The 14,437-nt window shown below is 45.1% G+C and overlaps 1 protein-coding gene across 8 annotated transcripts in view; it reads right to left on the reverse strand.

Moving 5' to 3' along the window:
- Positions 1 to 354: 354 nt before the first annotated feature.
- The window catches only part of SPRYD3 (SPRY domain containing 3), a 43,576-nt gene continuing 29,493 nt past the window's right edge, over positions 355 to 14,437 (reverse strand). For all 8 annotated transcript variants that reach the window (XM_028721252.2, XM_028721256.2, XM_028721253.2 and 5 more), the window contains 4 exons: positions 12,226 to 12,283; positions 5,735 to 5,854; positions 4,631 to 4,785; positions 355 to 2,327 (listed from right to left, as the gene is read on the reverse strand). In XM_028721252.2, the coding sequence (XP_028577085.2) occupies positions 2,193 to 2,327; positions 4,631 to 4,785; positions 5,735 to 5,854; positions 12,226 to 12,283 (468 nt within the window). In that variant the 3' untranslated portion in view covers positions 355 to 2,192. The remainder of the gene's footprint in view (positions 2,328 to 4,630; positions 4,786 to 5,734; positions 5,855 to 12,225; positions 12,284 to 14,437) is intronic.

Raw genomic sequence — 14,437 nt, forward strand, 5'->3', positions numbered from 1 at the left:
CACCAGAAAGAGGTTATGGCCACACACTGGATGTGCCCTAGCTACGGCTACAGGAACTAGTCACATGCAACAGCAGGTAGCCCTAGCTCCAGACGTTCCAATTCCATACACAGAAACAGATACAGCTTGCCACTTCAATATCACCATGAAGCACATTTGCCACTGTTGGGTGGGGAGAAGGCCACTTCCACATGCAGCGCACACTTAAAATCACAATATCGTAGACTTTGAAGGGCCCCAAGGGCCAGCTAGTGCAACCAGTGAGGGCACTGTGAAGATATAAGGTCCAAACAATGGAGAATGGGGCCAGGGTGTAGTGAAGCATTATAAAAATAACACAGAAGCCTATTCCAGTGCTGGATAAATATGGACATTTCAACTTTATTGGATGTATAAAGATTCTTTCTACAGCGATGCAGCAGGAACCGGTGCCATGCAGAGCTGGAGAGAAGGAGGTTCTGTTCAGACCAGACAACCGTCAGCTCACACAGCCCAAGAGCAGGCTGCACAACAGGGTGCAGGGTGACAGTATTTTGGCTCTCTCCAAGGACTGCAACAGCAAAGCCTGCTGATCTCTCTCTCTCACACTGGCATCCCACTCAAGTATTAGGTTATTTTGGTGATAGGAAGCAGCCACCAGTGGAAGTCTGCAACAGCAGCATGGATTAAGGTTGAAGAAGGAGGTGCTGTCACATTTCCAAAGAGTCTGGGGTGGTTGCTGGCACAACATCAACATTCAAGCAAGAACGAACCACAAAGGGATGCTTATGTTCCCAACCCACCTATTAAAAACAGTACAATTGCAACAAAGCCAGGTAACTGGACCACAAGAGGGAGCCAGTGCAACTATTTGCAGGACCACCAGCTTCTGAGAAAACTAATAGCAGCAATAGGGCCAGAGGGGCTAGTGTAGGGGCCTGTCCTTCCCCTGTCTACCGCCCCCAAGGATCTCCTGCCATAGATTAGCCACACAAGTGACATCATGACAGTTTCTTACAGTTCTGAAGAGCCTTTGAATAACCTCAGAGCCAAAACAGGTAAGCTTACAAGACAGCAAGCACAACACAGAGGACAAGAGACCTAGAGCGCAAAGGAAGACAAGGGCAGGCCTACACATCAAGGGCCAGCCCTCATTAACTTGGAGGAGGAAGAGAAAACGCTTTACAATCAAACTGCAGGGCACATTTTACGCCCCATATCTCTGCTTGCTCCCCCTCCCACTTACAAAATGGCAGTAGCAGCAGTACGGGTTTGCAGCAGCATTGCACCCAGGACAAGCACCACCCTTCCAGGGTCCAGCATCAATTATTTGAGAGATCTCAATGGCTCAGGAAAGGGAGCTGGGAAGAAGGCAGGGTGCCCTCACAACACACCTCCAGACTGGCACTAGGAGGAAGGCATGCTAGCACAAGAGCAGGGAGGGAGTTCAGCATGGATGGAAGGCCGCCTCCTTCAAACAAGTGATGTGACAGGAAGGTGCACACAACACACAGGGAAATACAGTCAAAGAAAGATTTTCACCATCTGTATAACATTCCCTCATGCAATCCTCAAAATTGGTACGGGCTCCTCTCAAGCTACGTTTCAACTGGAGGAGCAAGGGTACATTAAAAAGTGGCCAAGGGATTTGCAGGGAAACCAGAAAGGCAAGATGTTGTGGGGCTGGCCTGCAGCTGGGGAGGGGCAACAAATGCCTGATGCAATATGGTGCACAGGGGTGGTAAAGAGCCGCTGTGCTGTTCCATCACAAAACGGGGCCCGTTGCATTCAGCGTGCAACGAGGCCAGGCCATATCCCAGCCTCCCTTTCAAAAGCTGAGAAGCGAGAGCCACAGACTCGGAACATTGTGATTGGGAAGAGAGTGGGACACTGTCCCAGTAATTAATCCCAGACCTGCTTGGGAACAAGAGCCTCAGGATTGATCCAGCATCCAGCAATGGTACAAGGAGCCCAAAAGTATCTGCAATCACATAGGATTTCTTTTTATTTTTTGGGGGGGGGGGGGGGAGACCAAGATAGGTGGGCTCAGGTGGTGTTAGCTAGACAGATATCTTTATGATCTATATGGCCCCACAGACAAAATGCTGCCCCTGGAGGCAGAGGCTGCAAGTCCAACAGAGAACAACCTGAACAACAGGCCAGTCCAAGGAAGGGCAGCAGGAAAGAGAGCGGCTCCCCACACCCCTTCATTCTCAGCCGCTGAGTGGGTGCAGATCTACCTTGACCTTCTCTCCACTGCTCAGCATCCCAATAGTGGGATAAAAGCCCCCAGACGGCACCACAGCATCTTTCTTGCCAATAATCTTCCCATTGCGTGTGAAGAACACCTGGGAGGGAAAAGGGGTGGGAAGAGAGAGAAAAGAAACACAAGACTTCAGATTAGATCAGTGCAGTTTAGCTCTGCAGTTGATTCTCCTTCTGCAGAACCAGGCTCTGGATGAAATTTCCCAAAGGCAGATCGATTTGTTATGTGCTTAAGAACAATGCACAAAATTAGATCAGCTTCTACAAACTCAGTTGACTAAAAAAGTCAATATAAAAATCTGCTTTAAAAATAATAATAATTAAAGACTATAGGTGACAACCTAAGACAGTCAACTAAAGTCTCTTATCCAGTTCTATTCAAGCTTCCAGGCGGTCAGAGCAAAAGCAAAGTCCAGTGCCCCGCCCAAATCTATTAACAGCTATTTGTAATCCAGGGTTTCCTATAAGGCAAGGAACCAGTTCTTAGCAAGTGCAAGCCCAGCTTGTGCATAAAGGAATCTCTGAGACAAAATGCATGAACAGCTACCTTAACCTGATATGTATCTTGCTGGACTGCACCACTTCAGGCTGCAGGTGGGAAGATTAAGCATTTGAATGTTCAGTTTTAGAAAGGTCTCCTTCCACATACACAGCTAGAGGAAAGGTGCTACTAAATCAAGCATTAGCTGATTTGCTAGATTTGTATGTGCTCAGAGTTCTGTTCCCCCTGTCCAAAAAAAATCAGGGAACATCCAGAAATTGACACCCCCTCCCCACCCTCAGTCTGAAGTAATAAATCTATAAAGAGATATTATCACATGACATTGCTTATTACCTAATTCACTGTTCCCATCTTGATCTAGACAGTGACAAACCAACATTACCAGCAGTGCATGTCAGCAATGGGAACTCAAATATTGGCACAACGCTGGGATCTCAAGTTCTTTGTGACCTCAAATCTGGGAGTAAAGCCGCCCTGGAGCATTGCTAATAGCAGCCACCAGGGGAACCTTAAACACAATGAGAAAACTAGCATAAACCAGACCAAGTGATGACGGACAAGATGATAATCATAGAGCAACGGGAGCATGACTTTTTCTCTTCCCTAGCATATACTGGGAACAGAACCACAGAAACTCCCGAGGGGCTGACAACAAGCTAACTGCTTTACAGAGGCCTGTAACCTATCCCTTGACAACACTGGTAGACGTATGAAACAGCTGCCAACTTAAGTGGCTGAGCTCCTGCCTGGTAGGACCCTGCCTTCTGACTGTGGACTAAGATGACAATAACCGTGTGGTTAACTATGAAGTGCAGCCAACAATATTCCTCTCAACACCACGTTCAGGGGGCAGGATCCCACATTTTGCACTGAACTGTCCAGGGAAAGGCAGCTACTAGGTCCTCCAGAACTGTGTCAGGGAGCACAAAATTTAGCATCCTGGGAGACATTTTATTATACTATAAGGAATAAAAGATTCTAGCCTCTATGGCTGCAAAGCTAGACCTTTTGGTACCTCAGAAACCTGAAGGGGGGGAGCTAAAAGAAAAAGCTCCCAACTCTAAAATGAGATTCTGTGGCCTGAAGAAATTTGCTCAATGCAAGTAGTTTTTCTCTAGCTACACATTATGAGAAGCATGTAATGAGAAGAAATGCCCAGATCATTGAAAAGTGTGCTTATATTTTGCTTTATATTTTAGAATTTCAAAAGTTATTGCCACATATTTATGTTTGCAGCCATTAAGGACTAGAAACCATTTTGAAAAAGAAAACAAATGGAAGCCAAGAGCTGCAGATGTTAAATGTTAAAGTGAGATACCGATACTCACAGCCCTATTTGTGATCAAGTATCTTCTAAAACTCTTGTATTACCTGCTCAATAGTGGAAGCTACTTGTGGAACCACTAATATGCGGAAAATAAAAGTCGGAATTATATGCTAAGGGAACCTACATTCTGCAACCAGAATTATTCAAGTCACCAACCAGGGGGAAGGGGTACAACCAGAAGGGTAACGAACATTGGTAATGTGCAAGTTGCAAGGTAGCCTTCCCCAACGAAGTGCCTCCCAAATCTTCCTGGAGTACAAGCCCCATCATTCCTGAACACTCACTGTGCTGGCTGGAGCTAATGGGAGGTAAAGTTTAAACATCTTGAGGGTGCCCTGTTGGAGAAGGCTGTTGCAAGGGTAGGGCTCAACCAATAAACCTGATGCATGCATTTCCTAAGGGAACTTAGGCTGCTCTGTTTCTTGCTTCCAAATAGAAGCCATTCTACTTTCTCAAGCACTTCCTGATTTGGGAAAGGGACAGTTCCACTCTTCTAAACAATGTGTTTTAATTCCATTTGATCTTGACAGAAAGAAGTAACTCTTGCTGGCACTTACCACCACTTTCTTGCCTTCATGTTCTTGCTCCATGTCTTCCCCATCCTCTTCCTCCTCCTCCTCCTCTTCAGCTTCCTGGTGCAAGTAAAGGACATTCCTCACACCTCGCGGTTTGGCCCGGATAGCCACCGTGTCACAGCTGTCATCACTGTCACCTGTAGGGCACCCACACCCCTATATAATTCTTGCCATGAATTCATGCACGCCAGTCAACCACTACAGGAAAATCATTCCAAGGGTAGGCTTGACAGCCACAAAACTGCCTCTGGCTCAGATCTACAGTCACTAAGGAAGCTTCCTCCCTCAGACCCTTTAATGGTAAGCACAGCTTCCCTACCCTGTTCTCTGTCTAGCACTCCTCTGGCAGTGAAGAACCTTTAGAGCTCTTGCTTCTAGGGAAGAGGGTGGCAGGAACACTAGGCCATCAGAATCCTCAGGGAAGAGGGCAAAGTGAGGCCAACAGCTGAGTTCCAACTTCAGGAACATGGCAACATTGGTCACTTTGCACAGTGGAAGGACCAGGTGAGGAAAGTACGAAGATACGTTATCACAATGCCACCATGCCGGTTTAATCCAGGCTTGCAAATGAGCCAGCTGCCTTGCCACCAGTGGAACTAAAAATTGCCTCTAAGTAGCCAAAAAGTGAGTCTTACTGAAGTTAGGTTTTAAAAAACCCACCACCCCAATCTGTACACACACACAAGTTTAGACCATAGATGACCAATATAAACATGCTAAGATTTCAGCTTGCTAACACGTCCTATTTGTCAGAGTGGTATTATACAATGTACAAGAGAAAATAGATTAGTCCTAACACTACTACTACTATTACTACTACTACTACTACTACTACTATACCCCATCCATATGGCTGGGTTGTCCAAGCCCCTCTAGGCAGCTTCCAACACTTACAAATACATCAAACATTAAAACTTCCTGATACGGGGCTGCCTTCAGATGTCTCCGAAAAGTTGTCTGCAGAAACTTGCCAATGCAAATCAAGCTCTGTTCACACAAGCATGTTATGACTCAGAGCCATCCACTGTGATGTATTTATTGCTTGCTTTACTTAGTATCATGATTCACCAAGTTCTAGACACTCACCTTCGCTGTCAAGGATGTAGTCACGCGGGAACATGATCCCACAGCCCATAATGTCTCCCTTGTAGCAGCGAGGCCCAAAGGGGTCACCCACTCCACTCCCATGAAAGATCTTGCCATCATCTGCAAAAGAGAAAAGATGCACCATTGATAAAGTCTAGGAACAAATCTGGAAGAAAATGCTGACCTCAACCAGCACATGAGACTTCTGGGTATTCCTGCCTGCCCCCACAATACCAGCAAAGCAAAATGCTGATGTCTCAAAAGCTCAGGTGGAGATGCCACAGGTATCCCCTAAGCCACACTGTCCAGCCAAGCCATACCTCATCGCTTGAGCTTGGAGGGGGGTGTTACAGAGAGAGCATGTATGTATGTATGAATGAATGAATGAATGAATGAATGAAAGAGAAATAGAGCATATCTATACACACACACACACACACACACACACACACGGGTGAGCAACCTGTGGCCCTCCAGAAGTTATGGGACTCCCAACTCCCATCAGCACCAGCCACTATGTTCCATGGTGAGGGACAATGAGAGTCGATATAAAGGAACTCTGCCTAACTTTCAATTCACTTGGAGGCTTCCCAGTGTTTACTCAGACAAGCTCAAGGATTGCATAACTCTCTTGTTCCCAAGTCTCGGGAGCTCTGCTGAGCTGTGGACTAATAGCTATGGGAGTGCAGTTTTCTGGAACCTGAAACATCAGTCTCAGGGTTTTATTGTGATTAGTATCCAAAACATGGCCAAAAATCAGAGAAACACTTAAGATTGTCATGCAATTAGATTAGCTGTTTTAAGAAAGCTTCTCCCACCACAAAAGTCATACAAGTTCAGCTCAGCTCTATTTTCTAGGGCGTTTTATTCCAATGCCATTAAGGATACTGACAGTCAGATGCTAAGTACAAAAGGTGAGATGTAGAGAATTAGGGTGAAAGTTCACCATTTCTACATTAAGCAAGCAACTGGATGGTGACTGAACAGTGCTGATATGCAATGTGGGGTCTTGTTTGTCATCAGAGATGGGAAATCCTTTCAGCAAGGTAAACCGTGGTCACCTTTGAGACAACAACCCCACAACTCACTTTATGTTTTTTCAATTTTTCATTTCATGTTTCATGAATTTTACACATTCAAAGGATGAACCAGAGGTAGATGCAAGCTAGAAGTATACACGGTTCTTAACATGATCAGAATTTTCTTGACTCAACTATCAAAAAACCCTAGCATGACATTTATAACTGAGAAATGATTCCAGGAAGCAATCTGGGATTCCTTGTACATGAAGTCAGGAGTGTGTATCTCAGGGTAACAGCCCTGAGGTAAGTAACGATGAGTCATGATTTGTGAAGAGCCTGGTTTCAACTCCTAAAGCACATTTGGCATGATGGTTGAGTATGCCTCCCCAGGGCTTGAAGTGCTAAGAAACTTTCCCATAATGCCTGTTCACCATGCAGTCCCTCCAGGGCCAAACAAACTGGTTCATTCAATCAGGCACACTACCCTGCCAGGCCAGAGAGGGCAAACACACTATTCGACACCCATGATCAAAGACAGGCAAGTTCTGAACCTGGTGGTCCAAACAGTTCCCTGCCTCCGGGCAGACAAGAACACAAGGGAGAAGGGAAGGGGGGACCCAGACCACTTGAAAGGCCTTGGCACTCACTTTGTCTCTCCATGTTCAGCTATGCAGCGGATGCGGGCGCCCGGAGCAAAAGGCATGTGGCCAAGGTCCTTTGTCTCCATGAAGGAGGGAGGTTTGTTCAGCAAAAGGGCAGTAAATATTTTCCCATGTTGCCAAGGAAACTTTGGGAATAATGTTGTGTAAACATTCCAGAGTGTGTCTAAAATAATGAAGGCCGGCCAGCAAGAGTGCCTTTTAGGGAATCCCCCTCTGCTCAACAGGCACAGGCAAGGAAATCAAAACAGCAGGCTGGAGAGGGAAACGCCTACAGGGCAAAGAAGGATGAGGGATGGCCTTACAGGGGAGGAGGCGGAGGTTGAATGCACCTTCTCTCTTTAACGCTGCTGCCTAAGCACTCCAGGAAGGAGATGCAGGCTGCCTTCGCTATGCAGAATAAAGTAGTATTAGATGCAACTGGTTCAGAGGACTTCAGGTTGAAGGTGGGAATATTATTTTGAATGCTCCCTCAAACTCCCACAATAACTAGTACAGTCAAACCTCAGTTGTCAAACGCAATCCGTTCTGGAAGCCTACTCGGCTTCCGAAATGTTCGAAAACCAAGGTGTGGCTTCCGATTGGCTGCAAGAGCTTCCTGCACTCAAGCGGAAGCCACGTCGGATGTTTCAGCTTCCAAAAAACATTTGAAAACCGGAGCATTTACTTTGGGGTTTTCGGCGACCGGGAGCTAAAATGTTCCAAAACGGAGGCGTTTGGGAGTCAGGATTGTAACCCAGCTCACACTTTGCAGTGCTGCTTTTCTATTTGTGGGGAGCGGTCTTTGTTTGCTTTAACATGGGGAGGAATTTAAACAACATGATCCTCAACGTACCATCTGATATGGCACTGTCCATTCTAACTCCCTATTCTGCCGCATGCATGGATCAGTTCATAATGGCTTAAGTGCACCATCTAAACTGGGACTCGGGCTTACACTCATTCCTTACTAAGCTCAATATGTAGTCAATTTTTGTTCTAGGCTACAACTCATAGAAAGTGGAGAGAGCGCTTAACCGATAGTATTAGTTCATAGGATATTCTGAGACTCAGCGCTGTGAACGCAGCACAGTGGAAGAGCAAAAAGGACTGGAAAGGAGCAAAAGCTCTTTGTATTTGCTAAGCAGTTATTATTACACTGAGCAGGAACTTGTAGAGAGGTATCTTGCACTCACATCTATCTCTATTTCCCCTCCCGCTCTTCGAACCGCGTTCAAAGGGCTTCCCAGCATACCAAGATCCCAGTTTATTTTAGGCAAGCTATTTCCCCTAGCAGGGCTCTGGTTATTCAGTAGCAGCAGTGGGATCCATCTCAAAAGTCTGACCAGGAATTAGGCGTGAAGTAACAAGGCAGCTGAGATCAGAACCCAAAGACACTGCAGCCAGCAAAGTGATTAAGGAAAGGGCAACTGGAGGTAAGGAAGGCATGTTCAGCAATGGGTGTGTGGGTGGCTCTCCTGGTCTGCTGACCAGAAGGGTTTGATTGTATATGGCTTCTTAGCCATTCAAGCTGCGAACCAGTCAGGGTATAGGATATCAAGAAAATGGCAGAGAGTTTGGTATAGGGCTGGTCCATGGGCTCTGGTAAACTAACACACTTCTTAATAGATTTTTTTGGAAGGGAGGCAAGTAAGGGGAGCGGGGAAATGATGGAAGTGTGTTGTTGTTTTTGTTAAAACAAAAAAAAAAATTCCTTCCAGTAGCACCTTAAAGACCAACTAAGTTAGTTCTTGGTATGAGCTTTCGTGTGCATGCACACTTCTTCAGATACTTGTGTTGATGATGATGATGATGATGATGTTATTTTATTTGTACCCCACCCATCTGACTGGGTTGCCCCAGCCACTCTGGGCAGCTTCCAGGGGATACAAAAACATAATAAAACATTAAAAACATCCCTGTAGAGGGCTGCCTTCAGATGTCTTCTAAAGGTTGTATAGTTACATATCTCCTTGACATCTGATGGGAGGGTGTTCCACAGGGTGGGTACCACTACTGAGAAGGCCCTCTTGGTAAAATTATGCTTTCTGTGGAGAAAGTATATAGGGAGTTTTTCTCCCTCTTTCATAATAGCAGAACCCAGGAGCATCCAGTGAAGCAGAATTGCTGGACTGAAGCTGAATTGCTGGTGTTCTTTGCAGATAACAGTCAGTCCAGGGCAGCAGAAAAGTTTCAAACTGCTCCTTTACCAAAGCCATCCTATCCCAACAAAAGAGGGAACTGTATTGAACCTGCCTGCATGGTGTGCTCGCTCACATATATACCAATACAGCCTCATGGTGGCCATGAAGTTACAGGGCAAGAGAGTACTGAGGACAGCACCAAACTCAAAATCAGAAGAGGGAGGAGGCAAGCTCAATACAGTAAAAAGTAGCAAAAAGTAGCAAAAAGTAGCAATTTGTTTAGTATGAATGCCCAATGCAATTCAACTATGGATCATCCTCAAGGCAAATAATTTTCCTATCTTGTTCTGGAAAAAATAGAGTGAGCCTGCTCAATAATATGCTTTGAATACTCTTGGTGTGCTCCTTTATTGTACTAGATACAGAAATAGGGAACCCGTGTCCCTTCAGATGTTGATAAGCTCCAGCTCCCATCAGCCCCAGCCAGCATGGCCAATGGTCAGGAATAATGGAAGCTGTAGTCCAATGGCATCTGGAGGGTCACAAGTTGGCCAGTCCTGCAGTAGCTGAAGACCCAAGAAGACCCTTTACCACACAGAAGGATGAGTGGATTTTATTAATCCAGCCTAGAGATACCTTAGTACAAACACATTAAGCACTCTTCATGACACAAACTGCTATTTTATCTCATATGCTTGCCTCCCAACTCTTCCTTCACTCTTATGAAGTCATGGGCCACTCCTCACAAGGCAGACTGAGCACGAATGTTGAAGCTCCCAGGTGTGCCCAAATTCACAGCTCTCACCACCAACTTCAAACCACTTAGACTGAGGAGTGAAATCAAGAGTGCGTTGAAAAGGAGAAAACATTCAGTTCAAGGATACACAGAAGAGATCACAGGCCAAATCTGCAGCAGATGGTCAAGGCTAGAGAAGCTGAGATGCTTCTGGCTCTCATAGGAAGCAAATCTGCCTCAGCCAGCTGGCCATAGAGTCTGTATCTGAGGAAAAGGCAATCTTTTTACTTTGGTTTATAGCAACAAATCTCAAATTGTGAGAAAGGCTTCTCAAAGAAGTGTGGATAGTTGCCAGAGGCGCCAATTGTTTATCTGTCTTGTATTCTTTTTATAGTGACGAGCTTTAGCAATATTGTAAGCAAAATTATGTACATTCTACCATCTGTTGCAAGAGCAGGAATCACTCTAAGTGAAGAATTCAAATTCACAGGAATCGCAGCTTTTCTTTTTTTAAGTTTCTAGCCCTTCAGCCTGGTGAGATCACACAGGAACGGAAGAAGGGAATGGGAATCGGATAAGGTTTTCCAATTGATGGAGCTTCAGTCTCCCACATTTATTTATTTAACAGGATTTCTATACTGCTTAATTGCAAAAACCTCTTAGCAGTTTACATAGCTCTTTGCCTCTTCCCATGAACAGTTTATCCAATCCACTGTTCTGAGTCATATAGGTTCTTTTTTCAGATAATTATTTTCTCATTGAAACCACCCTGTGCAAACATAACACTTAACCATAGTTCATTGCCTGTTAACCCCGGCAAAGATTCCTGATGATAGTGAAATCTCCTACCAAGCTAAGTCCTGCTCATAGAGATCATTTAGATGGAGGGACCACTAAGGCCATCTTGTCACTTTGCAACCAAGAGGATATAGTTGGGGGAACTACCTTAATCACGGTTTGATCAGTGCAGATGTAATACAATGTCTAGCCCTGGTTTGCAGAATATATTATACAGATGCATGTACTTTTTTACTCTCTGCGATAAATGTATACTGGTCATAGAATTTTGGCTGTAATAAAATGGGAATAATATTTATTTCTCTGTTATTATTTTCTAAGTGCCAAAGGGTCTACAAGTGCAGAGAGTACACAATCCTGCCTAAAACATAAAGCTCACAGGTTGATAACATTTCCTTCATTCGTCCAACCACCTAGTGATGTGAGTTGCTAGAGAAATGGGTAACCCATGGGTCACAGCAGAGCTGGGATTTGTCCTGCTTAGTGTACTATCCACATATTCTCAAGCATATTCACATCCTGAAGGGATACCTTCAAAAGCAGCTGCCAAGATCCCCAAGATGCTCAGTTCCTATTTTTCATGCTTGTGTGATGCAGAATGTGTATTACACCAAAACCTGGTGGCGACTCAAATGTTGCACTTTAAAATCCCCAAGCTGCCTAGGGCCTATCTCCTTGTGGCTATGCCTAGTCTCATAAACAACCCTCTTTACACTCCTGGATCACTGGGGGGAACCTTGATCTGCAGGTTTCATATATTCGCTTTCATAGATTCACTTGCTGCCTGTGCAGAACAAGGGCCTCTGAAGTTGTGACACCACATCTCTGGAACTCTCCCACTCATGAGCTTTGCCTTCCTCAATCCTCAATCGATCAATCAATCAATCAATCAATCAATCGCTAGCGAAGTCTTTTTGAGGAAGGCATGTGGAGAGGAGACAAGATGCTATTTTAAATATGCTGCATTCATAAAATTTTATTGAACTTGTTATTATTGCTGATTTAGACACCTGTTGTTCCGTTTCCTACTTTCAGGAAAATGGAGGAAGGAAATATACCAAATAAGGTATATCAAGAAACACCATTTAGCCACCAAACTGCTCTTCCCACTGTGCCCTAAGCTTGGCCGTTGGTGCTGCAGATCTTCACTCACCTGCATGGTAGGCCACAGATCCCCTGCTCCAGCCAGGATGCCGGTTTTTCGGGTAGTCCTGGAACAAGAGAGAAACAGAGCAGAGCAAATCATGCAGCGTTACAATTTTATCACTGAAGGTTCTTTCAGCAGAAAAATGACAATCTGTCAATACTGTATTTTAAAAGGGGTTTCCACTTGAAAGGTGCTTGATTCCTGCCTCCCACCCACCGCAGCTGCACAGTTCATAGAATCACAGAATTGGAAGGGACCGTGAGGGTCATCTAGTCCAACCCCCTGCAATGCAGGAAGCTTCTGCCCAATGTGGGGCTCGAACCCACAACCTTGAGATTAAGAGTCTTATGCTCTACCAAGTGAGCTATCCCAGGCTCAGCATCTTGTTTACTCTCTTCAGCACCGAGATGTGATCACTGAGACAGGGGTCCATGCTGAGTCAAGATTCCCCAGAGCATTACCTCAGTACCTCAGAGGGGCACATCCCAATGCTCTGGGAAACCTTGACTCAGCATGGACAGGGATTAGACCCACAAAGCTTTACGGCCACAAAACTGAGGAGGAAGAAAAGCCCTTACTGGAGTAGCCAAAACTCACAGTGTTCCAGCCTGCAGGGCATTCATTAGGGTGACTCAGCAGCACTATATAGAGTTCCCTGAGCTCAACAACCAGGTAGTGCCTCTCTCACTAGGCTGGAAGGGACAAGAAAAAGACTAAGAAAGGGTTCAAGGAGTCTAAGGAAAAGATGCTGCAAGATCTCCAAATCTAACCACACCATGCCCTTTAATTTAACAAGTATTAGCATTCATTTAACGTGGTTTCTTATCACACTGGAAAGCTTCAGTTGGTACAAAACAAGAGCATTGCAGATATTTTCCTTCAAAGCCCTCATTGACCTGGGACCCACCTGAGTAATTTTACCAAAAGCAGACGACAGCAGACCAACATGCCTTAATTTTATGCCTTTCGTAAGAAATGTATACTTCCTTGTGTGCTCTGCAATTTCAAATGCTAATCTTAGACCTAGCATGTCTTAAGCAGCTCCAGCTCTACAGGAATTAAGGCAGCTAAGGCAAGAGTTATGCCACATCTGCAATAGCTGTGCTTGCAGCTCCAATCAAAAAAGCATCTCTTAAAAAGATGGGAAGCACAAATACACATCATTACATGTGTGTTTTAAGACACAACAGTGTTGGTTAAATGTTGAAACACCTTAATTTTTTGACAGAAACTGCCACACTGTGTGCCAGTGTGCCAAGAGAAATAAGCATATCCTTGGAGCTCATAAAATCCAGAAAAGCTGCTGCTGCCGCCGCCCAGTGAAAGTGGGAAGACTGCTCTGGTCTTCCCACTCCCACTGTAGGCAGATCCTCCCCCATCTGTACTCCTGATGCCCAAAGTGGCAGAATTACCTACGATCAGTGAGCCATGCAGAAATGTATGCATTGGGCTCATCTAAGGCAGGTAATTCTTACTATTTCATGCGCTAAATGCAAAATCTCTCTGGTGAAAATCTGAGGTGCTTCCAATTTTAATTCAGGAAAAAAGAAAGTGCTTTAGCTAACAGAAGTTTGGAAACACTTGTATAAGAAAATGAGTCCTGCACATTACTTTTTAGCCATCACACCCTATTGGTTGAGACTCATAGACTTGGCATGGTAGTCCCTGGGTTCCAGCTGATCTGGAAACAAGTCTCCGACAAAACAGCTTCTGGTGGTCACACAAACACACCCACACCAGATGTAGAATCAATAGATTGTTTAGGGGATAAGTTGTCCTCCTGTAGGGACAGGAACTCAAGGGAGGGTGAAAGGAAGTTGATCCAGTTATTTTTTCTTTTCTTTTTCTTTTTGGATCTTGTATGGCTGCTGGGATTTGCTTGCTCGCTGTAGCAAGATGAGGAAGGAATGGAATGGTGTGGCCTTGAAGGCCAACCCAGCCACGTGAATCCAGACCATGTGTTGAGGCAAACAACAGAACCAGATGGCCACATCAGACAGGAAAGGAAGAGGGACAGACGCCAAACCAGCCCCAAAGAACAATCTTGCCTGCTTCTAATTTGTTATCTGGAATTCAGCAATAAGAGAGCCTGGCTCGGAAAAATCTTTGTAGCAGAAGTTGTGCAGGAGAAAGAAGCATGAAAAGACAGAGAACCCCAAGGCTAGGAGGAACCAAGTAATGATCTAGACCCTTGGGGTTCTCCAAAGCGGTTGTCCCA

Source organism: Podarcis muralis, chromosome 2 (genome assembly GCF_964188315.1).
Source record: "Podarcis muralis chromosome 2, rPodMur119.hap1.1, whole genome shotgun sequence".
In the NCBI taxonomy this organism is placed as follows: Eukaryota; Metazoa; Chordata; class Lepidosauria; order Squamata; family Lacertidae; genus Podarcis; species Podarcis muralis.